The 26,802-nt window shown below is 47.1% G+C and overlaps 8 protein-coding genes across 8 annotated transcripts; 4 read left to right on the top strand and 4 right to left on the bottom strand.

The window, feature by feature from the left end:
• The first annotated feature begins 1,938 nt into the window (after positions 1-1,938).
• On the top strand, positions 1,939-5,156 carry F4822DRAFT_418374 (Zn-dependent exopeptidase). The gene is made up of 3 exons (XM_051459526.1): positions 1,939-2,588; positions 2,644-3,665; positions 3,715-5,156. Exons 1-3 carry the CDS (start codon positions 2,259-2,261, stop codon positions 4,709-4,711), a joined length of 2,349 nt encoding a protein of 782 aa, XP_051309790.1. The 5' UTR covers positions 1,939-2,258; the 3' UTR covers positions 4,712-5,156.
• F4822DRAFT_418370 (putative carboxypeptidase S1) lies at positions 5,157-7,211 on the top strand. The gene is made up of 4 exons (XM_051459525.1): positions 5,157-5,720; positions 5,792-6,639; positions 6,692-6,958; positions 7,024-7,211. The coding sequence occupies exons 1-4, from the start codon at positions 5,467-5,469 to the stop codon at positions 7,086-7,088; spliced, it is 1,434 nt and encodes a 477-aa protein (XP_051309789.1). The 5' UTR covers positions 5,157-5,466; the 3' UTR covers positions 7,089-7,211.
• A 13-nt stretch (positions 7,212-7,224) lies between these two features.
• On the top strand, positions 7,225-10,900 carry F4822DRAFT_418363 (P-loop containing nucleoside triphosphate hydrolase protein). The gene is made up of 3 exons (XM_051459524.1): positions 7,225-7,767; positions 7,901-8,133; positions 8,194-10,900. Exons 2-3 carry the CDS (start codon positions 7,914-7,916, stop codon positions 10,425-10,427), a joined length of 2,454 nt encoding a protein of 817 aa, XP_051309788.1. The 5' UTR covers positions 7,225-7,767; positions 7,901-7,913; the 3' UTR covers positions 10,428-10,900.
• F4822DRAFT_418360 (GPR1/FUN34/yaaH family-domain-containing protein) lies at positions 10,858-13,066 on the bottom strand. The gene is made up of 3 exons (XM_051459523.1): positions 12,097-13,066; positions 11,540-11,932; positions 10,858-11,480 (listed from the first exon to the last, which is right to left on the bottom strand). The coding sequence occupies exons 1-3, from the start codon at positions 12,483-12,485 to the stop codon at positions 11,390-11,392; spliced, it is 873 nt and encodes a 290-aa protein (XP_051309787.1). The 5' UTR covers positions 12,486-13,066; the 3' UTR covers positions 10,858-11,389.
• Positions 13,067-18,068: 5,002 nt separating this feature from the next.
• On the bottom strand, positions 18,069-19,286 carry F4822DRAFT_58395 (Translin). Its single transcript, XM_051463693.1, has 3 exons — positions 18,997-19,286; positions 18,925-18,942; positions 18,069-18,851 (listed from the first exon to the last, which is right to left on the bottom strand). The coding sequence occupies exons 1-3, from the start codon at positions 19,212-19,214 to the stop codon at positions 18,233-18,235; spliced, it is 855 nt and encodes a 284-aa protein (XP_051309786.1). The 5' UTR covers positions 19,215-19,286; the 3' UTR covers positions 18,069-18,232.
• Positions 19,287-19,414: 128 nt separating this feature from the next.
• Positions 19,415-20,834, bottom strand: F4822DRAFT_418346 (uncharacterized protein). The gene is made up of 2 exons (XM_051459522.1): positions 20,273-20,834; positions 19,415-20,182 (listed from the first exon to the last, which is right to left on the bottom strand). Exons 1-2 carry the CDS (start codon positions 20,397-20,399, stop codon positions 19,515-19,517), a joined length of 795 nt encoding a protein of 264 aa, XP_051309785.1. The 5' UTR covers positions 20,400-20,834; the 3' UTR covers positions 19,415-19,514.
• Positions 20,835-21,649: 815 nt separating this feature from the next.
• Positions 21,650-23,437, top strand: F4822DRAFT_58349 (glycosyltransferase family 50 protein). Its single transcript, XM_051463692.1, has 2 exons — positions 21,650-22,800; positions 22,936-23,437. Exons 1-2 carry the CDS (start codon positions 21,769-21,771, stop codon positions 23,218-23,220), a joined length of 1,317 nt encoding a protein of 438 aa, XP_051309784.1. The 5' UTR covers positions 21,650-21,768; the 3' UTR covers positions 23,221-23,437.
• Positions 23,438-24,247: 810 nt separating this feature from the next.
• F4822DRAFT_433958 (uncharacterized protein) lies at positions 24,248-26,029 on the bottom strand (the record flags this gene model as incomplete). The annotated part of the gene is made up of 2 exons (XM_051461920.1): positions 24,248-24,507; positions 24,577-26,029. The coding sequence occupies 2 exons, from the start codon at positions 26,027-26,029 to the stop codon at positions 24,248-24,250; spliced, it is 1,713 nt and encodes a 570-aa protein (XP_051309783.1).
• Between the last annotated feature and the right edge of the window lie 773 nt (positions 26,030-26,802).

Genomic DNA, 26,802 nt, shown 5'->3' with positions numbered 1-26,802 from the left:
TAGTCCAATTAAGTAGCTACCTAGTAGCCTCTGGGCTAGGTGGGTAGAGTGGTGCTCAGCTTTATGAAGGGCGCGGGCCTCGTTGAGAAAGAACAGTGCGTCGAAACTCAGATAGACGGTCAACACGTCTATATCTTCTGTATGTCTGAAACTCGTAGGAAATACCCCAAGATGGGAAGGGAAGAGGATAAAGATGGGAAGGACAACCAACCAACCAAGGTGTAAGATAGGTGACTATCTTATATGAAGCAGCGGGGAGCAAAAAACTTTATAAACAAAGAGGGAGGTCAAAAAATACTACCTAACGACACCCATACGCCTGGTCCGAATATGCCTGGGCCTTGGGTCCATCGGCGCTTGTCACCTTGCGTAAGTCCTCCTTGTCCTCCTTGTCGTATGCAAGCTGCAAGTTCTAGACTAGACTTAGAATAGTAGTAGTCCGTCGCTGAGGCCGGCCCGCTCTCGTCGTACAAGGTTGCCTCTGTTGCCTTCTGATTTGCGGTTCATCGCTTATGGTTGGGTTAGCCTCCCGAGTCCCGGTTCCAAGCACGGTAGCGGTGGGTCGGCACATCGTCTTAAGAAATGCGGCAAGGTGTACTGCATGTAAAAGAAAAAATTTTCTTCTTGAGATGACTTGAAGATGACTGGGGAAGCTTGTCTCATCATCGGATTATCTCTTTGATGACCCGCCTCCAATTCAGGCCTCTTAATGGGACTACGAATCGGAATAGACACTTGCTATCCGTTCGCGTTTGATGCAGGAGATTTTGCAGTGATACCCAAGATCAGCCCTGTCTCCGTCCCCGCCTCTGTCTCATTGACTCACTTATTCAAGGGATCTGCGTTACCCTCATAAGGCAGGCCATACAAGACAATAATCCTAAAAAATGTCCGGTGTCGGACGTTGTCGATGTGAAAAGGTGTGAAAAAGTGTGAAATGGATTGGAAATTAGTAAAATCAGAGAAACCAAAATGAACAGAGTTCCAGGTCACACGCCAACGTCCAGCCTCCTGATCATGCAAGTGCAAGGGAGGGATGGCCCGGAAGGAGGGATCTACGCTGCAACCGAAGTGGTATTGCCTGCAAGGCTTGAACATGAAGACCCACTATTATAGTATAATGGAAATATGATTGGTTCGTTGGCACCCCTCCATTGCCCCGCACCCGCCTTTGCTATGTCTAATAAGCTACTTTTTTTTTTACGAAGGCAGCGGAGCTCCTTCATGATGCGCGATGCGGCTACCCGTAGATGAGAACATTGAAACCTGTAGATCCTTCAATAGAAATGGATACTAGCTAAGGTCATGCATGCATACAAAAAGTAGTATTAAATCATAGTAGATTATGTACCTAGGTAGGTAAGTTACAGTTTGTCAAGGCACAAACCGGCGGTGGTGTGAGGTTATATTTCCAGGCTTATAAATTTTCTATATCACAATGCTGTCCCCTTAAATCATTTGATATGTTTCTACGAACCATTAGTAGTCTAGGCTCTCCTTACTTTCACTTAGCTCTAAAAGTACTAGTCTGGTTAATGGTAGGTATTGCGTGCTCTAAGTTAGGTTAATACATATAGTCCATCGCTTCTATCCGCCCACTACCAAACATGGCTCTATCAGCTAGATAAGTACTTCCGCCGTCTTCGCCAGAATATTTAACTTTGAAGTACTAAACTACTAGACTATGTGTAACCTACCGAATTGAAACATCTCGACATCCGAGAAGCTGCAATGCAGGTAAACTCAATATAAGTTGTATAGCCAATCATCGCCAATGATTATTGTGGAGTTTGGCTTATTTGGAACATTGTGGCTTGCCACTTAAGATAGCGAACGATGCATTACTAATGATCAATCATGTACTTAACGTTGTACTTAACATTGTACTCCGCATTGTACTCCGCATTGTACTTTGCGAAGCGTGAGTACAATTCCATTGAAAGAAAAAGGCTAGCCTTAAAGTTACAATTGAATTGATATCATTTCGTAACTTTATCGATTGTAAACAACAAACAGTAAATATTTTATAACCATCTCGTACTCGGAGTTTCTTATCTCCCTTAGGTGCGGCGCCACGTACGTAAAGATAAGTGTGATTGTACTCATCGGATGGCCAAATCCGATTGATTGCAACATTTCCACGGCCAATTGCGTTGGAGTGGCGGAATACGCCAATACGCCCAGCCCCGCGAAAACAGAACCATCGTCATTACTCTCGACGCTTGTCATGAAGTCGACTGAGTCTAACCTCAGTCGCCATGGATAAGATGGCAAGCGAGACTACACCATTAATCACCACCGTTACCGTCGGTACGGTACCTCGAAGATACCCTCATCAGACATTACGCCGATTCTGCACTATCGCATTGGGCTCATCTCTTATCGCTCTTTTCATCACATTCCTCGTTAGCGTCGTCTTCGCTCCCTCGCATAACACACATCACGATTGGCCCGGACACGATAGGAACCGTGTAACATATGATGAGCTGAAAGAAATCCTATTAAACACTCCTAGTTCGTCTAGAGCCGCTGAATGGAGTAAATATTACACATCCGGTCCGCATCTAGCCGGCAAGAACTTATCGCAGGTAATGAATCGCTATCAAATTTCACTTTAACGCTCTTACTAATTATATAAACTAGGCGGAATGGACGCGCGACCGTTGGAATGAATGGGGTATCAAATCAGAAGTTGTAGCGTATGACACATACATAAACTATCCAGTTGACCACCGTCTTGCTCTTCTAAAGAAGCCTAAATCGGATGCCTCAACATGGCGAGTCGCCTTCGAAGCTACCCTCGAAGAAGAGGCTCTCGATGAAGACCCCACGACAAAACTAGAGGAAAGTATCCCGACTTTCCACGGCTACTCTGCAAGTGGCAATGTCACCGGCTCATTTGTTTACGTGAACTATGGCACCTACTGGGATTTTGAGGACCTAGTCAAGTCGAATGTGAGTCTCGAGGGGAAGATCGCTATCGCTCGCTATGGTGGCATTTTCCGCGGGTTGAAGGTCAAGCGCGCTCAAGAGCTAGGCATGATAGGCGTTGTCCTTTTCACCGACCCGGGCGATGATGGCAAAATCACGGAAGCAAATGGGTATGACACATATCCGAACGGTCCGGCCCGGCACCCCAGCAGCGTTCAGCGAGGGTCGGTCCAATTCTTAAGCGTCGCACCAGGCGATCCCACAACACCCGGTTACCCTTCCAAGCCAGGTGTGCCGCGAGCGCCGGTTGACGGTGCTATTCCGAGTATTCCATCTTTACCTATCTCCTACGTGGAGGCCTTACCGATATTGAAGGCTTTGAATGGATATGGGCCGCAAGCTAAAGATTTTGGCGAATATTGGACTAAGAATACTGGTCTTGGTCACAAGGGAGTGGAATACAGCATCGGACCATCACCGGATACTGTCGTGCTTAACCTGTATAACGAACAGGAGTACACCATTACGCCTATGTGGGACGTTATTGGGATCATTAATGGCACTATCCCCGACGAAGTCATTGTAGTCGGCAACCACCGTGATGCATGGATTGCAGGCGGTGCCGGTGACCCCAACAGTGGCTCTGCAGTTCTGAATGAAGTTATTCGTAGTTTTGGTCAAGCCTTAGATCAAGGGTGGAAGCCTCTTAGAACCATTGTCTTCGCCAGCTGGGAGTAAGTTCGCTGTTTCTTATTCTTCTTGCCTCTGCTGACATATATCTAGTGGTGAGGAATATGGTTTGGTCGGAAGCACCGAGTGGGTCGAGGAATATCTACCATGGCTATCTGCAGCCAACGTCGCATACATTAACGTCGACGTTGGTGTTCGCAGTCCGACTTTTGCCGCTTCGGCCGCTCCCCTACTACATAAAGTTCTATACGACGTGACCGCTCAGGTACAGTCACCTAACCAGACCATCAAAGGACAGACAGTGCGCGACCTTTGGGACGGGCATATCAGCACAATGGGTAGTGGTAGTGATTTCACAGCTTTCCAAGATTTCGCCGGCATTCCTAGTCTCGATTTCGGTTTCGGCGGCCAAACCGATGATTCACCTATCTACCAATACCACAGTAATTACGACAGTTACCATTGGATGTCCGAGTTCGGCGATCCGGGATTCGTGTATCACAGGACAATGGCCCAGGTCCTCGGTCTAACTACCGCGAAGCTAGCCGAGACACCAGTCATCTCCCTGAATGCGACCGATTACGCCGATGCGCTAAAGGATTATGTCAAGAAGGTGGAGGCGAAGTTAGAATCTACTGATGTTTTCCAGACTGGAACCCGTCTCGTCGGTACTAAAGTTACAGGCGATCCGAAGCTCTTTGGCACATCCTTAGCCCGCCTCTACGACTCCGTCGCCAGGCTGAGGACTGCGGCTGTCAGTCTCGACGCTAAGGCCGAAAAACTTGTAGAGAAGGCAAATGAGCATATTCCCTGGTGGAAATGGATCAGCAAACTGAAGCTACTACACGAGATTCGCTTCGTCAATTCCAAGTATAAGACCATTGAGCGCGCGTTTCTTTACCAGAAGGGATTGGACGGCCGACCTTGGTTTAAGCACGTCGTTTTCGCGCCGGGTATCTGGACTGGGTACGCGGGCGCTGTATTCCCTGGGCTCGTCGAAAGTATTGATAACAATGATTTCGATAATGCGTTGAAGTGGGTAGATATCATTGATCATTGCATTGAGGCTGCGACTAAGACGATCGAGTGATCCCCCGCATTTTGGAATTAACGTCGTTCTCGGTTTTGGATTCGAAATGCTTTCAGCGCATTGATCGCAAGCGAGTTTATACAGGTTATTACGAAACAGGATATCATTTATCGGCACGAATTGGCTCTATGTTGCGCCCCCTATTTACACAGCCGCCTATTAATTACCTATTATAGTTGAGATATGCTCTCTTTTGAAAAGGGGAAATAGGATTACTATACATTCCGACAGTTGAATACATTAAGGATTAGACGGATTTTGCAGATCTAACAATGATTCTGAATAACAGACGTAGCGAATTACTCGAAATAGGAGATGTACGTATCTGTGGCATTGTGATTCAGATAGAAGAAGCAAGTAATATTCCAAGGTTTCTTTGTATGTTACTATTAGGGATGAATTATACCCAATCAATCTCCGAGCAATCCGTTACATGAAAGAACGGGGTCGATTCCAACGTCGCCCTTACATACCTGGATTAGTATAAAATAAAAAGAACTGGGCTGCCGGGGAAGACGGGTTAGGATGTGGCTATGCATTGTATTGGCGACCAGGGGTCTGGATCGAAAGTAGATCTTCATTCGACAACACGAAAATGTGCCCCATGATGCTCATTTAACGAATTTGGTAAAAGGACCTTGCCTTTGGGGATTAAAATGCTACGATGTCGCTGTTGGATATTCGGGTTTGTTTTAATGCGATGTAGGCGCTTCAACGACAATTAAGGTGTTCATCGTATACTACACTCGTTCAAGATGCGGTGGATACTCGAATTCGCGATCGGTGCGCTCTTGGTCACGTCGACTACCGCTAGGTCAACATCGTTGCGCGCCGTGAACAAGCGATACGTGGAGGAACGAAATGGCGTCAATTACAATGTTTTCGAACATGCCGCCACGAATTCTAAGTTGTCATTCGTTGAGAATTCAGGCATATGCGAGACTACGCCTGGTGTAAATCAATATTCGGGATACATCACGGTGGGTCCGAATATGAATATGTGGTTCTGGTAAGTCCTCACCTTGAATGCCATACTGTGACTCCAGAGCTGTAGAGTTAACGGATGATACTATTTGGAAGGTTCTTCGAAGCTCGCAGAAATCCCCAGAAGGCACCGTTGGTAGCGTATTGGGACGGCGGCCCAGGCACTGCGGCTGAATATGGACTCTTCACGCAGAATGGACCCTGTCATTTCGTTAACAACGAAACTGAACCGTCGTTGAACCCGTATAGTTTCAACGAATACGCTAATATGTTGTACATTGACCAACCGATTGGCACTGGTTTCTCGTACGGCAATGCAACGGTCAATTCGACCAAGTCGGCCGCTCCTTATGTATGGAATCTTCTGCAAGCATTCTACGACAGCTTTCCCGAATACGAAAGCCGTGATTTTAGTGCTTTCAGTCAATCGTACGGGGGGCATTTCGGGCCTGAGTTCGTACGTTATATCGTAGACCAGAACGCCGCGATTGAACGCGGAGATATTCAAGGCACGGATATCAATGTAGTCGCTCTCGGTGTGAGCAATGGCTGGTTCGACTCCGCCATCCAAGAAAAGGCCAACATCGAGTTCGCGTATAAAAACCAGTACCGACAGCTTATCAACGAATCCTTCTACGAAGAGCTCCTAGACAGCTACGAGACTATATGCAAGCCTGCGTTCGCGAAATGCACGGCTACTGGTACGACGGAGGACTGCTTTACTGCTTATATGAACTACACGAATGAGATCGAGTGGCCGATACTTGCGTCTGCGAGGGAGGGGGTGTCTGATTTTTACCTTGGCGATATCCGCGTGCCGTATTCGAGACCTCCCACGACGCACGTCGAGTACTTGCAAAGAGCGGATGTGCAGAAGGCTCTTGGGGCGAGGGTGAATTATACGGATTCGTCTAGTGCAGGGCCGTTTATCTACTCAGGTGATGGTATAACTGACCGCCTCAACAATCGTTAACTAACAAGCTAACGGGAATACAGATCCGATTTCATTCATACCCGCACTCTCAGACCTGGTCAAGGCTGGTGTTAGAGTCCTCATTTGGACTGGCGATGCGGATTACCTGTGCAATTGGCCTGGCACCCTTGACGTAGCCGATGCGATTCCCTGGTCCGGTCAAGAGATATTTGCGAACCAGACCTTGGTGCCGTATACTCTTCATGGTACAGAGAAGGGTACATTCAAGACTCTGGATAACTTAGTCTTCATGCGTATTTATGAGGCCGGGCACAACTTACCATTCTATCGTACGTACAAACTCAAATCTCAATAAGATATAACGCTTGATCAAAAGGTGCTAACTTGAATGTAGAACCGGAAGTGTCCTTGCAAATATTCAGACAGACGATGGAGAAGGGAGGTTTGGTTCCTACTTAGGTACCTCGGGTGCGTGATGAGAGCTACGTAGGGTAGTAAATATCATACCTACAGTTGAACTATACAGTGTCTAATCATACGTACTGTACCTTTGCTTTTAATTGGAGTCCTCCGCAATTGCTGCCTTCACGGTTGCCTCATCTTATACAACCACTAGCCCTCTTCACGATCTAACCCGATCTGATCTCCCGCGATATGCCTAATCTGCAGACTAGGTGACTTCATGTTAATACAGCTTCCCCAGTCCTCACGCCGTATGCCATTAAGTATGCAGGACTCGTTGATATCCGCAGGCAATATAGGAGCTTCGCCCCATTTGATAAGGGAGAACGGCTTGCTAGGCAGAAAGCCCAGTTATGCCTGTTGTGTCACCGTCTGACTCTTACCTATGGGGTGATATTGAAGTTCTGCCTCTTGCATCATATCATGGCCCCGGACCCCGCTGGCTGCCTACATAACGATATCTAAGTAGCAACTCTAATCGGTTCTATTGGGTGGATGCTCAGCCCTGCGAGGGACATCTTGGCCGCGGGCTATAAACCTCTATACAAGCTCCATGGCGATTGGTCAAACACTGCATATCCAGGCAACTAGTCAGCACTACTGCATCAGAGGCCGATGTGGCGTGAAGCTACCTAGGTACCGCGAGCTATTAATCGAACGGGTGAAGCTATGGAAGGTAAGATAGGGCAGACGAGAGTTTGCTTTATTTATTCCTCCCTATAACCCCTCGTAGTCACTCCTTCTAAATCCCAAGTCCTAACTTCTTCATACTACACTCCTTCCCCTATTCTAAATCTATTTGGAAGCAGATATTCTCCCAAGATGGATGACACCAGTTCCATTGCTAGCTTCGAGGAGGTTGGTCCCTCCAACAGGAGTTTTCAGGAGATGCAACATGAAGCAGATAACGTAGAGAAGCTTAAGAACCTCGTCGCCAAAGCAGCTCTTAATGACGGTGCAGCCAAGGAGCTTGGTGACGACGAGGTTCCGGACGTTTGCTATGTACTGCAGTACAAGGGATGGGGTGGTAAGCTGATTGATGGTAATTGAATTTTCTAATATCCCTACAATCATACGGCTCGATTGCTAACAATATCACCAGTTCGTCGTAGCCAAGAGCCCATCAACATCGAACTGGATGATATGGACGACGACCGATCATCTACATCCAAGAAGCCAGTCCTAGAGATCGTGACTAAAGTCTCAGCCAGCATAGTTCAAAAGAGACAAGATGACTACCTTCCACCTCCACGGTTCCCCAGGTGGAACCCTCCCGTGAACTATAATAGATACGATGACTACGGCCACCCAGACAAGAAAGACGATGATTCGGAGATGAAGATTACCAAGGTCGAGACGACGAATATGGTGATCCACTCTCCTTATTTAATTAATGCCCTCCGAGCCGTGGTAGGATACTACCCCTCGACGTCTTTCCTTGGGGATACCGCCAAGGTCAGCGCACCGTATACCGTCCTAGTCCACCACCGTGCGGCTCTTGCTCGTTACAAGGTTATCCAGCCGGAGACCCACGACCAGGAGTATGTCTTCACAACCGCCAAGCACATCGACATTCTTCTCAAATTCCTCGAGAAGACCCTCGGTGAGCAGATCCGCGAAGAAGAAAAGCGACACAACAGCCCTATCCCATCGGCTACTTTCGACAATCTACCCCTGATCTTGAAGCCCGGCGAGATTGTATATGCGAAACAGGACCACAGATGGACTCCCTTCGTCATCTCTAGTGTCGACGAGAGCTACATCAATAGCCATGGCGCTGTTACTTCTCACGTAGTCAATTGCTGGAACATTTCATACTCTACCGAGAGATTCTGTCGGATGATGCATGCCTTCCCCATCGACCCCTTCACCGGAGAAGAAGCCATTGCAGGTTTACCCGTCATCCCAGCTCGTTTCTTCACAGGCGAAGACCACAACATGAACCCCGAGGAAATCCAAGCCAAGCACATCGCCCTCGGAAGAAAAGTCTGGGAACTCTCCAAAGCTCCGAGTTACATGTCCTACGACGGAAGTCTAGCCGAACGCAGTCCGGACGATAACTGGGAATACCCCGCAAGCGCCACAGGCTACATGAGCGGCCGCGTAATCGTCGACTGCGCGGGATTCAACCGATACTCCTACGACTGCCCCGGGTCCAACAGCCGACGCCCACGCTCCCCCTCCCCACCCAACACAAACAGCCGCAATCGTCCGCCTCCGCGCAAAGACCAACTCCCCTACTTCGGTCCGCGCTGCGGGTGCAGCGCCTGCAACAAATCCGGCACCAAAGAACTAAGTCCATTCTCCTCCTTCGAGGACCTCGACCCAACCACCGACGCCGCGCCCAAATACGACTTATACTACCTCGCCTTAAGCAAAGTAGTCCCAGGTTTCATCCTCGGCGAACGACGGTGGGGTCACTTTAACGTCGAGTATTTGGATGAAGTGCAGTTCGACAAGGAAGCGTTTAAATACCTAGTCCTAGACGACGAAGTAAAATTCACCGTTCGCGCACTCATCGGTAAATTCGCAAGCGCGAATGGCCAGGTCAGTCCTTGGCCTAGCGATTTCGTCAAGAACAAGGGACAAGGACGGATCTTCCTACTTCACGGAAGCCCCGGTGTAGGGAAGACGTGCACGGCGGAATGCGTGGCGGAGTTAACGCACCGTCCTCTACTCTCGCTTACCAGCGGTGACTTAAGCACGAACTCGTACAATGTCGAGAAGAATCTAGAGTACTTCTTGCAACTCGGCGAACGCTTCGGCGCTATGGTGTTGTTGGATGAGGCGGATGTTTATCTGGAGTCGCGGCGCATGATGGATATCGAGCGCAACGGCCTCGTATCTATATTCCTACGCGCGCTGGAGTATTACCGCGGTGTGTTGTTTTTAACGACGAACCGCGTTAAGACGTTTGACTCTGCGTTTACATCGCGTATCCACGTCGCGCTGCACTATAAAGCGCTCACCGACGCCGACCGCGAGAAGATTTGGCTGAGCAGTTTTGAGCGTCTCGAACGGGATAGTGGTGGGAAGGTATATGTTAGCGTGGCGACGCGCGAGTACGCGTATGAGAGCCGTGATGTGCAGAGTCTGCGCTGGAATGGGCGTGAGATTAGAAATGCGATACAGACTGCTGTTGCTTTGGCCGAGTCTGAGGCTCTGGAGGATGGGGTGGAGATGGTTACTGTTACGGATAAACATCTTAAGGCTGTTGTTAAGATGAGCCGTGGTTTTAAGAATTTCTTGCGTAAACGTGGGGTAAAGACTGACGATGACGTGGAGGCCGAGGACGAAGATGATGATGACGAGGAAGAAGATTCAGACGAAGACTAGTCGCATATTACTATCCGGGTGATATCTCACCTAGTTTCTTTTGCGATTTAACGCATGTTATCTCTCATGAATGAGAGACCGCCGATCGGCGATGTTGGTTTTAAGGGATAGGGAATTCAATGGAGAAGAGGTTCGGTTTTACGGGGTCATGATGGGAAGGGAGATCATGTAGAAGTCTCATATAGTCAGTCTCTCGTGTATTATCACGACTAACGATTCATATTGTTGTCACTGAACTGGGCCATATTATTGAAGTGTCCGGATATCATCAATCCCTTTTTCTACCTACTCGCCCTAGATGCTCTGTTCGTCTACTTAAACCTCATATGTACTCTACACTAGGTGATCAACTTGCATTTTTTATGACCTATGACGAGATATCAAGTAACTCAGAGTGAGTTCTTCAAGACTACTCGAGGCTTAAGGGGTATTACCAGGTATGAATGAGGATATATTGCATTTTACGATTGGAGATAAAAGGATAAATATAGCCACCACTATGCTTTTCAATACCTTTCCTCCTCACCTATGCCTAACAATTGGTGCATGCCTCTGCTCAATATAAAGCCATGGAAACGGACAACGTCCCGAAAAATCAAGTCGCGCGTAGCTCGTTAGATATTAGCATTCCCTCATAAACCACAAAAGCAATTACGACAACCCCGACAGGCCATAATATTTGTCATCCTCTTTCATTAAGTATTTTTATCTTCACCCATCATTCAGCGCGGATATCATATCCCGAAAAGAAGCTTCCCACAATTGCATTACAAGCATTAAGTAGTAAACAAATAATAGGTATCATATAACATAGTCCTCAATTTACAGAACGCGCCGTGCGCGCGCACGGCTTTACTGCGAATTACCAAACTTAGACCCAAGAAAAACTACTATTTGGATCCCCATTTTCATTTTTCAAAAACACAACAGATGGCCTGCTATATTAAGTAACCCAAAACAACTTAAGCGGTCTCGCGCTCAGACTTGGCACGAGCTTCTCGGCCCTTCTCAGACCATGGGAAGTGGAAGACGGGGATGATAAAGAATGAGTTGCTATACCAACGTTAGTTACATGCTCATGATTAGAAAATATGAGGGCGAAATAAACGTACCTAGAGTCGGCGATACCAGCAAAGGCGTTATACCAAGCCAAAAACGCAGCTAGCAGACCGAAGACACCACCAGCCTGGCCGAGCTTGGTACCGGAGCTGGTAGCACCGTTAGACTTCGCGAATTCTCCGCAGGCCAGCATGAGGAATGCAAGGTCAAGGGTGAGGAATAGGAGGAAGAACATGACGGTCGAGCGCAGGGTGCACAGTAGCAGGATAAAGGTGAAGATGAACCATCCGATTAGGAAGAAACCGAGCACCGAGGCCTTATCCGCATCAGTCGTGTAATCGCCCAACACGTCGAAGCCGGGAGTAAGCACGATCGCGAAGGAAATCCAGAAGCCGCCGTACGAGGACAAAGCAGTGGCACCGAATGTGTTGCCGACAGCCATTTCCCTTTATTCGAGATAATACGTCAGTAAGGGGTCATTTAGGGCAAAAAAATCCGGGGTACGGAATCGGTTCCAACACGTGGTTTTTTGCTTTTTTTTCTGATACTCGGATCGAGGGATGGAGAAAACGTGAATTAGGTATGCAAGGAGGTTTTTCAGGGTACTCACCACATGCCAGCTAAGAGTTGCACGAGACCTCCATATCCATACGCTAGAGACAAAGCGATGTTTTGCGCGGTGATGTCGCGCGCGCCGACGTTGACGAGGGATAGGACGAAAGTGGTCAGGGCGAAAGCGGATAGACCCAAAGGCGCAGGGTTGGCGAATTTGCGGTGCTGGATGGATTTGTATAGACCAGGTTGAAATTCACCACCGAAGGCGGGGAGACGCTCGTCTGGGCCGGAATGAGCGTGGTATAACGGGTTACCGCCGTAATCGTAGCGCTGGGTGGCGGTAAGACCGTTGGTGTTGTTGACGCCGGTAGTAGCAGCTGGGGCGCCAGCGCCGATGCCCTTCTCAGCGGCGGGCACCTCTTGGTGCAGTTCGTTGGAAGCCATCGCGAAGTTGCTGCTTGCTTTGCTAATTGAAGTTGTGGATCCCTTCTATTGACTGACTGACTGCTGCTTAATGAGTTCCGAAGATTTGCTTCTTCTCCGCGACTAAGGAAAAGAAATAAGCAAAAAAAAGGAGTCCTAGTAGGGGGAAGGGGACTTGGATCAAGGCTGGGGGAAGACAATGCCTTAAATAAGAACGCGGAAGGAAATATTAAGCAATGGGGAAATGGCCTGGTAGCCTGGGTCGCCTGGGGGGGTGAGGGTGGAAGGGTTGGAGGGTTCAATTGGGGGAACGGGGGAGAGAAGAAGACGGAGAAAATAATAATTTTTAGTACCTAAACTACCTACCCTAGCAATTACTATATGTACCTAGGAATGTCCACTATATAGAAGAGCTAAGCTTCTTGTCTACGGAGTAGTTCCTATGTTGCCTAGGTAGTCTGCATGTGGTATAAGGGTTGTAGGGGTTGTATAAGCTAATGTAGTACTGTAGCTTATTATCCTCATGCGATCCCCTCTATACAGCTACGTACGTACTTAGATACTTAGGTACATGCACTACCTAGGTACTTTGGTACGGTACGAGCTACAGCAGTGGGGAAGAAATAAAGGAGACAAGGATGGGGTTTAATCTTTTTTTTTCTCTCTTCCCTCTCTTTTTCCTTCAATTGCCCCCAATTCACTTCAACTAAACATAACTAACATACACTCCACATCTCCTCTCTCTCTCATCAATAGGCTCAAGCTTGGCTAATGCTTGGTATTCCTTGGGGGGACAAGGGGTTCATTCCCTTTTCATCAGTGTATGATCACCGATTGGTATGATTGGTATGTCTTCCGGGGTAAGCTACCCCAGTAAGTTGCATCACCCCGAATTACTTACTTACCTATTGAGTACCATCAGCAGTACCTAGGTGGTATACATACGTATCTACTTACGTAGTTGGTATGTGTTTGGTACAAAGACGCAAATGTGCCAACAGATTGGGTTGCATCCAAAGAAAGAATCCCTTTCAAAAATCAAATATCATTTGATGAAAATGGGTGTTCCGTGATCCGTGGCATAACAACCCGCCGCTCGGCTCGTTCTGCTAATCCCGGGTTTCTTGTTCCGACTGACTAATGCGAATAAAACGAAATAAAACACATTACACCTACTGTTGGTTACTCACACAATTCATAGAGACGACGTAATCCAGGTTGTCAAATTCAAACGTGTGTGATGGAGCTTTACCTCCCCCTATCTATTCTAACCTACATTAACATATGTAGGTACTTCTATATATGTACTTTCCGCATCGCCGACGACCCCCTTTTCATGTTGTGCAGCACGTTTGAATCAGGTGGCTTGACGCTGAAAAGAGGGTACCGGACATTCTAGAAGAAGAAGGGATCGTTTCGCTCCGGACGCTGATTACCTATAGGGGCAAGACACAGGCCGAACCGGGTGGGTATGGCGTCTTTCGTCTTTGTACTAACTAAGCTGAAAGCGTGAAACTGGGGTTTTAGAAGCTAGGCTGGGGCCGTGAGTTGGGCTGTGTTTGCTAAATAATAAGACCCGGATGAATGGTTGAAATTTCGCGAAATTTGTGGTCTGCTTCCCTCAGTTCTTCCCTCTCGTTCGAAGATCCCTGCTAGACTTCTGCTGCTGTGGGCTGTTTCTATTAATCTAGCGCATCTTCCCTGCCCCAGGTGCCGGAGAAAAGGGACGAGGTTCCAGGTTCATTTAGATTTCCGTGAGGTAATCTGTTGAGAGGAGAGGGCTTGGCTCTAATTATTCTAATTATTCCAAAGCAACGCCATATCTCTACTTTCAGCGCAGGCACGTCTTTGGTAAGAATATTTCGTTTTTGTATTAGGGAACACAAGAATAAGGTAGGGTAGGAAATGCAGTATGTTGGTTGGTCCATTGTCTTGTTATCACACAGCAGCATTCATTTTTCAGCAGAAATGAAGGGAAACCCACCGATACGACTGGTCAAAAACGCGTCTTGCATATAGTAAGCCGACGATATCTGGATGTCCGACTCGATGAAAAGGAGGGACAGTGCAACACAAATACAACCCAAGACCGCCAGAGAAGTAGCACCATTACTATAGGTTACCGATAACTGGGACGAGCCGCATACCTAGGTATTCATTGAGCATGTTTGTTTTGAAGTCAAGTTATCTTCAATGATTTCGTAACGTTACAGAAAACGTGGTTAAGAGGGGAGTCAAAATAACCCAAGAGAAAGTTATGGGCCTCCAGCAAACACAAGCTACAAAATATTCGCTGTTGTGTGAAGCTGTAACTGTGATAGTGACATTGAACTACCTAGGCAGGCTGGCTGATGATTGATACGGGCTGACCACTTACCACCCAGTACAAGCGGAAGAATACTTACACGTATCACAATGATTACTTGGTGGTACGCCTCTTGTTGGTCCTAGTTCAACACATGCATACGGGATATAGCCTACAATTGGCTGTAAATGTCCCTACGGTCAGCACTATCACCCGAATGTCATCTTCCAATCTCATTGATATTAGTATTATCATTCCCTAGCCGCCGCGTAATTCGGAATTGGAAATTACCTAGGCTGCTAGGTGATCTACCTAGTTGATTCAATTGACGTGAGGGTTAATATTCGTTATTCTTACCGGAGTTGGAAGAGCCTAAAAGTAAAGACTTTAGCAATTGTCGCCGCTAGTTCGGGCTCATGACGTCGTTTTTCTTTTTCCTTATTTTTTTCTCTTCTCCTCATGTGCCATGTGCGCATTGTTTCCGCATCCGTCGCTCTGTTAGCCATTCTCTCGGGTATCTAAAGACCCTAAAACCCCGCCGTTCTTGCTTAGACTACCAGCAGCTTGGATGTTCTAGGCATTTAGCAAGTAGACGATCTTGACCTAAATATTTGGGGATCATACGTTCAAGTTGCCATAAAAATACAATTGTATATTCCAAAAAGAAGAGAGAATAGGAAAGAGAAAGCAATAAATCGTCACACTAACGACAAGTTGTGGGGGTATAGGATGTACTACGTAGGTAGGTAGATCGTGGCAGCATCGTATTGTACCATTCAAAGTGAACACATAGAATCCTATGTACCACCAGGACCCAACTGAAGGAGAAACACGGCTCACTCAACTCGCTAATCCCCCACATGAGCGGGGGGAATTCGATATTTCCCCTCATCTTGTCCATCCTCCTCCACCATCACGATCTCCAAGACTCTCAGGACACAAGTCGGTCTAGACAATTAGTCTTCATCGCTCCATTCTACTCCGTCATTAGAAAGCTTGGACATTCCCCATCACTCCATCTTTGGTCACTTGACTTATTACGGCGATTCCCTTCGTGCGGTTGACATCTAACATGGGTCCTCCCCCTAAGATCGCCTTACTTACTTACTACCTAGGTAGCTAGGTACGTAGGGAGGTCTTAGGTAGTTCTTAGGGTTGTCTCAATACCGTAACTTGACCATATGGCATTACATAGCTTCTCCTTGGCTTGCCTTACCCCGGATTGTACCCCACAGTCCCCCGGAGCTGAGGAAGCTGAGCGAAGCGCGTCATTACCTATTCTTGAAGTTCGCATTACCGAGCTGCCGTGAGGAGGATTCGATGTGTTCACATGGATCTTTCTTTTTGGAAACGATCAGATCTCTATTTACCTAGGCTTCTCAGAAGTCAATAGAGAGTTCCCAGGTTAAAGGAGAAAGTATTCAAGGGGTAACCTATCATATATTCGCTTAGTGCAATCTCGGGGCATTGCAGCGTAGCATTGGAAAAAATCGCAATATTCTAGCCCCTGCTCAATTATCCATTCTCCACTGTATCCATACCGAAGTTGCCGGTCCTCATCAAAGCTCAAAAACATCCCTTGTATGTACCTAGCCCTTAAATGCTCTTACTATGGTAAGATCTCACGTAAGCGATATGTCGAATAGTTGATCTCTCTAGCTACGCTCTAGACTGATCGGAATATGACAATTAGAACATCCAATAGGTAAGCATGTGTGATGTCTCTCCCGGGTCCCGGGTCCCTGGTCCTTGCGTTACAGAGCACTGTCTCGGGCACGGAGTGAAGTACATCAAACGGTTCATAAGTCTATAAAACAACAACCCGGACAATTAAAAGGATAAAGATTCGCAATGAAGCCGATCCAATGCGAAAGAGTATACCTAGCTCCATAGTATGCAAAACGACGTCCATGTGAAATGAGCCTCACCCTCGGTTCCAGACCGACGGCGGAAGTGTCCCAAGCAAGCCCCGGCAACTGACGTGCCAGCGCAAGCAAACATTCCCTACACCCTACCTACGTGTATGCAACCCAGCGTACCAGGTATCGGGAGCCGCATACCTACATGTAAAGAAACAAGAAAAAAAAAAATCTTAAAATAAAAGGGTGACATCAAAACCTCACCATCGGGTCCTCTCGCTGCAAGTTTCCATCTCCTACTAAACACGTCGCCTGCATATTCTACAAAAGCAAAAGCACGCAGAAAAAAATCAAAATATCTTCGGTATGCAGGAGGAAAAATAAAAAAAGGGGTCCATGTTTCGGAAAACAAACACAGCGACCGGTCCCTGGTGCAGCACGTAAGGGGGGGCACCGCATGAGATTACCTCGCTGCTCTAATAATAACTATGCACCTATTAATCTCTCGTCTTCTTATTTGACCGACGAGTCTGCGAGAGTTGTGGGTTATAGGTCCGCATTTAAAGTCGGAGTTACTACCTTAATGGTTGTTCGATGTAAGTGGGATAGTAAACTCCGCAGCCTTTAGGGGGTGGTTATCTACTGCATCTAAAATGAATATACTGAGTAAAAACGAAGTTTGATAGATTGCTTTGCTCATCTACGGCTGACGGTATATATCCTAGGTACTATCTGCCTAGGCGGTCTTCTGATCTTGATGGCGCCCTAGACGGCACGTAGCATACGCTACTTATCATATGTGCCGCGTGTCCCGCCCCATACTTGCTAGGTGTATGTACCTAGGTATGTTAAGGGTTGCTGCAGAAGTGTGGACTCCGATACCTATGAATATCCCAGGGTCCTTAGAATCATGGAACAGTTCCGTTGAGGTGGCGTATGCAGTTGCTGTTTCGCGATCTATGCTAAATCCAGATCGCTATCGGCAATGAAAGGGAGCTGAACTTATACATGAGTGTGGTTACCCAGAAGACGCAGAAGTGGTTTAGATTCAGCGCCGGTACGCGTGAGGGTGTGGGAGGAATAGCCAATCATCTCAGTTGCATACATAGGTACCTAGGTCTCTGCGTGGATATCCGGTGGATATCAAGTACCATGAGCCATTCGAGCAATATCCAGACGAATGAATAAAGGGAAATAGAGAGACGCTTCTGTGTTTCCCTCTTTTAGAGAGCAAATAACATAGGAGTTCCATATGGCCTGCAGAAAATGGACACATCGGAGGTTTAGCATACAACGTCTAATTAGCTTATAAGCTCGCCGTGGGATTAGGATGAGATGTAGATCTTGATAATGGTGTGGTTCCAAAGGTCGGGCGTCATATTGATATAGTTTCTATGCCACATATTACGAGGTTCTTCGTAGCTTGAGAGAGGTAGGGAAAGACTTCAACAGTAAAGCCTGTCCACTATCCGACCTTCATATTCCATAGGCGACAGACAAATGTCCATCATAGCTCCGTCAAAATAGGACCGCAACACAGTCACTGAACGTAGCCCTGACATTAATAGCCGACAAATGACACCCAAAGAACCAACAGACACTCTTCAATCCATCACGACATCCTCCTGCTCCCTATCACCTCCACCAGCATCATTCATATCCGGCATCCAGCCCTTCGGGCGCTCATTTCCACGCACCGTGATACCATACCCAAGCCTCTCCACCTTACGCACTTGCTCGATCATAATACTCAATTTCTTCGAGTAGGTACCAGGACGACCACCAAAGGGCGGGCAGATCTGCAGCATAGAGCTCACGTCCTGCATATCGTTGAGAATGGTCCGGTTAGCCGCGGACTCGCCATTGTCGGGTTTGGTGCTGAGTCCCGGCATACTTCCGCTCAGAGCGGTGACGGCGGTAGCGAAGCGCATCATCTCGCCAGTGAGGTCGAAGATTCCGAATACGTAGTCCGGCGATGTGAGTGCTATATTTGCCGGTAGAGCCTCCTGTGCTTGGGCAGGGGTTATGAGTTTTTGGTGTTGAAGGTAGTGAGAAAATGAAATGGCTTCGACGAATTCCTCTAGGCAGATGAGAGGATAGCGGTAGCGGTTCATTCCAGTTACATCTTCTTCGATGGTAGAGAGATGTTCGGCTATTTCCTTTAGCCTTGCCTCGATGTCTCCTTGGATGTGACGAGGGATCGGTTGGTTCAGTTTGCGGACGCTGGGAGATGCTGTGAGCTACAGTGTATTTTCTAAATGTAGCTAACTCTTAAATACGAAAAGGTGAAAATTACCGTTGTAATGAGAAAATGCTGTTAATATGTTAGCAAATAAACCGGAGGATTTAATGAAGTTAAATAACTTGCATCTTCTTACTGAGAGCTGTGACATCTCTCGAAACCTTTCCAATCTTCATGCGACGATCGTGATGCTCATCCAACTCATTGCGAAAAGACTCAAACATGGAAGTGTACGCATTGCGAGGTATGTCTCTAACAGGTTTGCTATCCGAGCCTTTCTCCTTGCCTTGATAGTCCCTCTTGACGCCCATGTTTCGATTCTTAGGAACAACTACATCGGACATTGTGAAAATGTATAGATTATGAACAGGTTATGACGATGGCGATGGGTCGATATCATACTTCTTATCGTAGGTAACCTAGGTAAATAAAAAGAGTTCAATAGCCAGCCGTCAGCAGCTGTTGACCCCACCCCCAACCAACCAACTCTGACCTTAGTGGCAGGTGCGATTTTTCAAGCTTGATAAAAGTAAAATTTCATGGCCTCGGACAGTGATAATAAACTTAGAAAATACAACATCATTTACTAGGAGTTGAAAAAGGAGGTTAGCATTAATTTATCTAAGATGGTACTTAAAATGATTTTAAAGATTCGAAAAATGACAGCCACTCTTTTCCCACCAACTACCTTTTCCCCGCCAGGTACTCTTTTCCCACCAGCTCCGGAGATTCATCCAAACCGACCTGACCTTCTTGGAGGCGTTGTATGGGGGTTTCCGTGTTATATAGTAGATGGCGGCTACGACAGCCACTCCGGCGATAAAGAGACTCCCTGCGATGGCGCCCCAGCTCCACCGACCGTTGTTATCATCCGCACCGCCTGTGCCTTGAGGTGTCCCGGCTTGAAATCCTTCATCTTGAGACAGGTGATCTTGAGACACTTGATCTTGGGGCGTTTGTTTATTTGACGGGTTATCCGTAGGTGGAGTTCTTTGGAGACGCTCAGTAACCGCACCATCCCCTTCAACAAAGCTTCTTTGCACGTGCTGATACTTCTGCCATTTTGATAACAAGAATCCGTTGAATGTAGAAGACGCTCCGACGAGTAGCTGCCTACTAGGTATTCGGCCGGCAATACCTCCGTCATAACTGCGACGACGAACTATTAGTTTGGTAAAATTGTCACCCACACTAAAGGTAACCTCCGGTACGCCTGGAGTCGCAGAAATGGCCATTGTCTCATATTGTTGTCCCTTTTCGCTGGCTCTATTAATGGTACTTCGAAGTTGACTGTTGGTGGTAAATCGCCTCTCTAGCAACGAACTTATAGTTAGTTTGTTGGACTAAAACGACACCTAGGTAGGTGGATAGTTCAAATTGATTTCACGAAGGGGATGGTTACCATAGCTCTCTTTGCGCCCGCCGTTCTTACATCCTCGTTCCAATTTATACAAGTCCGTGCCTTCGGGGACGACGACGATATCGAGTTCCTTAACCTTTTTTTGTACTGCAAAGGGCCAAGACACCATCTTGGGCAAGCTGGTTTGTAGTTATCGACCTTGAAAACGAAATATGCTCTGAAGTGAACAATAAAGGAGGTAGTGTATGATTTCGGAACTTTGGACTGATGCTGATTCTCTTATACCTATCTAGGTAGGAGGGGGTGAGCCTGCTCGGCTACCTCTGGCACCTATTATCTCGGACATCATTGCTGAATCTCACATAACACAACGTTACGGATACCAACTCAATACTGAAAAAAGCAAAATGTAGTCCTGCTACATGACAGGTTATCTGCATTAGTATGGTAGGACAGGTCTAGGAAGAGGCCTCTACAGAATATGAAAATAGGTAGGCTATCATATACCGGTTGAATGTATGTTGATATAGGAAGGCTTGTGATGGGCTTCATAATTTGATGGGATTACTTGTCAGTACATATGTATGCATCGGAACGCACGGCCGTGTGCATGCATAAGCAAAATACCCATTATGATTCGTAAGTTTTGCTATAGACATGTACCCTTAGAATTGAATGAATTTGCTTGGTAGCGGCGTCGTACTTGACGCATATGCGAAAGCCCGTTATCATATCATAAGCCATCGACGAATTGATGGCGGAAATACCTAATATAACATACATGTGGGGGCATTGCAGATGTATTAAGCAATCTAATCTAAGGTGAAATCTCGATTTCGGACATATAGCTGAAAGAATAACGATGGCGCGAGCCGAACCGGAGGCACTGCCTGAGAGAATGGTCCAGAGTTGCTATGAGACTTTCGTATCGTACTAAATGGAGGGTTGATACAACAGCCTTAAATCCAGCTGGTATCAATAAGCTCAAATTCCTCTGGGTGAAGAGCAACTCGCAATTGGCATCTACCCTCACTACTGAATCGACGCAATTAATTAAAGAAACTTATGGAACATATTGAAATGAACGAGTTTAAAGTGAGAGAACGAGAAGAAACTCCCGGTTATGTCATTGCCTTAGTCATCAAACTCTGATGTATATATTAGCCGAAGAGATGCCGAGCCGTGTGTCTTGATACCAGCGCGTGCACTGTACATTGAGCTTCCCTTAACTCTCGTGACATGTGTCTTACTCTTATAAAAGCGCAACAAAAACATTATGAGATATTCTCAATAATATAGTTATATCTATGAGCTATGTACATGCTACGAGGGTGCACAAGGCTCATATAAAAGAGGCCTCTCAACATCGCCGAGTAAAGAGTTGTCCTAGGCATCGCAAGTGCTGGTAATTTGCTTTTCTGATCAAGCTACATATCCGCACCCTCTGTAGCTCCGGATAGGAGCTCTCACCTTGGCCATCGACTCGCCTCATCAACATCACATCACGTAAAAAGGAAGCCTCCTCGTATCAGATCAAAATGGCCTCACAAATAACCTCCCTCGTAACAAAACCCATCCTACTCTTCACAACCGCAACCCTCCTACGCGTCGTCATGCTCTTATACGGGTTATGGCAAGACGCCAACTCACCACTCAAATACACCGACATCGACTACTTGGTCTTTACCGACGCAGCGCGGTTCACCTTATCCCCCTCACCTTCCCCCTCTTTACCACCATCGCCTTACGCGCGCGAAACATACCGGTACACACCCCTCCTAGCCTGGCTCCTATACCCCACGACCTGGCCGTCCACATTCTGGTTCTCATCCGGCAAAGCCCTATTCGCCGCCGCGGATCTCCTAGCGGGTTACCTAATCATCCGCGTACTGCGCGGACCGTACCTACGCATGTCCCTCGATCGCGCATGCGCGTATGCCGCGATATGGTTGTTGAATCCTATGGTCGCTACGATCAGCACGCGCGGGAGTTCCGAAGGTCTTCTGGGAGTATTGGTTATGGCTTTACTGTGGGCTGTGCTAGAGAGGAAGGTTGTCCTCGCGGGCGTGTTGTTAGGGCTGGGTGTGCATTTTAAGATATACCCGTTTATCTACGCGCCGGCGATTGTGTGGTGGATGGATGCGGAGCAGATGGGTCGGGCCGTGTCCAAAGCAAAAGGAGAACAAAATGCTCCGAGCTTGCTAGACAGGATCGTGGCGTTCGTAACACCGGGACGCGTTACACTTGCATTTGTAAGCCTGGCTACATTTCTAGGCTTGAATCTCGTCATGTACGGTCTTTACGGCATGCCGTTTATCACGCATACGTTCCTCCACCACGTCAGTCGGATCGATCACCGGCATAACTTCAGTCCGTATAACATTCTACTCTACCTGACTTCGGCGCACCCGAGCACCGCTTCGCTGAGGGTTGAGTCGGTCGCATTCGTGCCACAATTATTACTATCGACAATTCTCATACCCCTAGTCGGCGCCAAGGCCGATCTGCCTACGACTATGTTGGCGCAGACCTTTGCTTTCGTGACGTTCAATAAAGTCTGCACAAGCCAGGTACGTTATTTTTCTACTTTCTATCTCATTTAACCCATAGTCTATCTATTTTGCCCGTTATCATGCTACGGAACATACATATGCTATTTCCCAATATATCTCCGATATTACCATTTATCTCTAACAATACTACAGTACTTCCTCTGGTACATGGTCTTCCTACCACTCTACCTCCCCAACTCCTCACTCCTGCAAAACCCACGCCTCGGTATATCCGCCCTCGCCCTCTGGGTCGGCGGTCAAGGACTATGGCTACAACAAGCATATAACCTCGAATTCCTCGGCTTAAGCACATTCGTCCCAGGCCTCTGGCTTGCGTCGTTAGCATTTTTTCTGGTTAATTGTTGGATTCTTGGGATTATTATTGGGGATTTAGGTGGGGATGTTGAGGAGATAAGTGAAGATGAGAAGAATAAATAATGTAATTTGGTGGGGCTGGGTAGGCTTTGCGTGTATATATGTGTCTAGATAGGGACCCTTATGCGTTGGGCGTGTTTTACTAAGAGGAAAGGATAGATAATTAGAAGGTGTATGTCTACGGATAACTTGGCAAAGAGCATATCCTGGTATGGAATCATAATACCTGATATTGTATCACATTTTGAACTATTTATCCCATCTGCTCGGACTCGCGCGTATGATCGTCCTAAGTGAATTGGTTATTTCATTATAGCTTCACATCCTAGATAAGCGACGACCTACTTAAAGAATACGCCGAAGCAACATGTCCGAATCAATCTTAAGGGTATCTCCTTGTAACCCCAGTCCTCACATATCCAACTCACCACCTAAGTTAGAACCTTCCACGAATCAACACAAATCCGAATATCAAGCCTTTCATATCGTTCAGCAATGTATTCACTCGCCTGCGAACTCAACTCTGATGTTACGTACACTCTGATACCATTCCAAGCAAGGCAGTTCAGTAGACTACCACCTTGCGCAACTATGTCGACCCTAGACTGACTGACTCCTCGACATGCCATTCAACATCGCCATAGAAAACCAAATTAAAAACCCGGTGAGCACAAAAAGACAAAACAAACAGTCATTGCAGTGGGTATTATCCGCCTCCTGAGAGTCAATCCTGTTCTTCCTCTCTCCAATAAAACGGCCAAAACCCTTGCTCGCAAGTCAAGTGCAAGTTCAAGTTCCAAGTCAAGACCCTCCCCCGCCCCTTTGCTCCCTTCTATGCTGTCTATACGCAATAAGGGAAATTAAGGGTTGCCTGCCTGACCGACCTCGAACACATTGTAGCCTTCCATTTCCATATGAACTCCTTACAACCTGACATAGCCTTGCGACGATGAAAAGATCATCTCCCTTACGCCCCAAGCAAATAGGGACCACCGTATGCCTTAATAAATAATACTGATAAAAGTCAAAATGCTTTCGTATCGTTCGAGCCAGGACCAAGTCGTGGAGCAAAAAATGTAATAGCGGGGGGTTACACGATCGTGATACCACCCGATAGCATGGCGTAATTCGCCAACTTGAGGGAGAGAACCCTCGATTTCGGAAAGTCCGGGTTAATAACCAATCGGCCTTCCTTATTATAGCCAACTTCACCAAAGCTATCCACCATCTCCTCAAAGCAAATATCAGGGCGTACACGATTAATCTCTGCGACGATTTCATCACTCCACACTCCAGAGCACCAGCCATCCCTAACCATAAAATATGGATTAAGCGGTGGGACGGGCGAGTCTAGTAATTTCTATCAGCAACAAACACACACAAAATAAAGATTCGGGATGAAAAGCAACTAACACATACCAAGGTCAACATATCGGATTCGTAATACCTCCACCGACTTGAGGCGCTCCAAAGCTCGGATACCACCCAGCACAAGTTGCTCAAAAGCCGCGATGAAGTGCATGTCAGTGATACCCGAACCCGACTCGTTCCATTGGGCATTCTGTCGGCAACAATTCTTGACTGTGAGATCGATAGTCTTTAGTCGGGTGGTGCGGGGATTGGAATATTTCGCAAGCATGTCAAAGAACCCATGGCAAACACGCCCCGTGTAAGAGAGATGTTCCAATTTACTCGCCGCCTTTGCCATCTTCTCGCACCAATGCAGTTTTTCGCAGACCTTCAGGTAATAAGGAGGACATGTCATTTCCCTCCTGTAGTCACACTCAAGGCAGAGATTGAGGCTAGTAATTTTCGAATCGAGAGTCTCGATCGTACTCGCCATGCTAAGATAACTCTTAGATTTTGGTTTAGCATAAGTACCATGCCATTCCTCTAGATTTGGCAGGGCGCGCGAGATGACTTCCCAATCCTTCTGTTGTCGGATGATATTCCATTGACCTTTGACAATAAGTGTCCTAATTGACGCGATCTCGGGTAGATCCCTAGGGGCCGTCGAGGGTCCAGCAAAACTGAATTTTACTCGCGGCGCCTTTTTCCTCTCACCACCTTCTAGTGTCATAACACGCGCTTCGGGAAATTGCATATTTACGAGATAGAATACTTCCTCCAGAGTAGAATTATCGGTCGGTAACGCATAAGTTGCGCTGGCGATACCTTCAGGTGACACGGTTGGTAGGGAAAGCGATGTATCTCCTGGTGTAAGGGAATGGAACTTGGGTTGAAAGACTGGAAACCAAATCTCGACATGCTTCACATACGTTCGAAGGTGAGGATGACGCACAAAGAAGGCCATAACATCATTGCTGCAGTGTACCGTCGCCTTGAGCTTGATATGCCTATAAAGTCGTTGTTGGATTAGGTCCCTCCATAATGGACAGACAAATGCCAGATTGGATAATTCCTTTCTTCTAGAATGTCGTAACGCAGTACTCCAACTTCGAGCGTTGACACTTGGGATGTTAAGGGAGCTTGGGGACGTAGTCGAAACCCGGTACCCAAATATGTGATCGAGTATACATTCGTGGATCTCGGCCGGTAGTTGGGCCAACGTTAAGATTGGTTCTTGCTCGACAATCGGCGACGTGGAAACAGGACTTGTTACCATACAATCCTCGGATCCAAAGCAGTCTGGTTGACACGTCAAACAGCGTATATCAGTCTGACCTTGTTGGGCATTAGGAAACGGAGTGCTGCTAGGCCTCGTCGGGGGCACGAAATCGGTGGGTTTAGGTTGTTCTAGAGGCGGACTCGTGGGACCAGGCGTGACAGGTGTTGATGTAGTGGTCATGATAGCTGCCAATTCGTTGGTTGCGGTACCCTCATCCTCCTCATCGTCTCGGTCGATCGACATTTCTCTTTGTAGATAAGGTTCTCTTGGAAGATGGAGACTTTGGGAGTGAGCCTCATATGAATTATTGTCGGCGATATCGCCATTATGAAAGGCGAGGGAGTCCCTGGTGCCCAGTGCAATCATCTTAATTTCCGAATCGGATCCAATTAACTACGAGACGGGAATGCTCATGACAGGTGGTGTCTGTCGAAGGGCCAGACAACCTAAGACGAAGAATCGGTGGTAAGGGTTCGGGGTAAGTATCGGCCGTCAACTATTGCGAGTCTTCAATTACTGTCAGCAGAAGAAGATTGGCGTAGTACAAGTATCTGACAATCGTATTCTTAGGAAGTGGTCGGTTAAAAAATTGGAACGGTCGCCGATATGTTCGATACTAAATTCCTTGGGATTATGCGGGAGACTATATGTAGAGTACCCAGGTAGTTACTACGAGACTAACGCAACATAGAATTCCCTAGAAGATATCTAGTATGTGTTGTCTAGTAGGATGGACGCCTTTGGATGGACACTCGTGGTTAAGAAGAGAAGGGAAGGAGAACAGAAAAAATTTGACAAGATCGATCGACTGAGATGAGATCAGGCGAGTCGGCTGTTGGCGAAACGAGAATGTGTAAAGAAAGAATCGTGTGGTGGAGTAGTACAGTGTTGTAGGCTGTGTATGCGTGTGTATGCTGGATGTGGTACGCTATGCGCTATGCTGTATGACAGGTTGGGTTGGGGGCGCTCTGATTATTTTGACCAGGATTCTTTTCCGGGATTGTTCTAGATTGAAG

Source organism: Hypoxylon trugodes, assembly GCF_022578975.1.
Source record: "Hypoxylon trugodes strain CBS 135444 unplaced genomic scaffold F4822scaffold_10, whole genome shotgun sequence".
Lineage (NCBI taxonomy): Eukaryota > Fungi > Ascomycota > Sordariomycetes > Xylariales > Hypoxylaceae > Hypoxylon > Hypoxylon trugodes.
The sequence above is the reverse complement of the archived record's forward strand: the minus strand, read 5'-3'. Positions and strand labels throughout refer to the sequence as shown.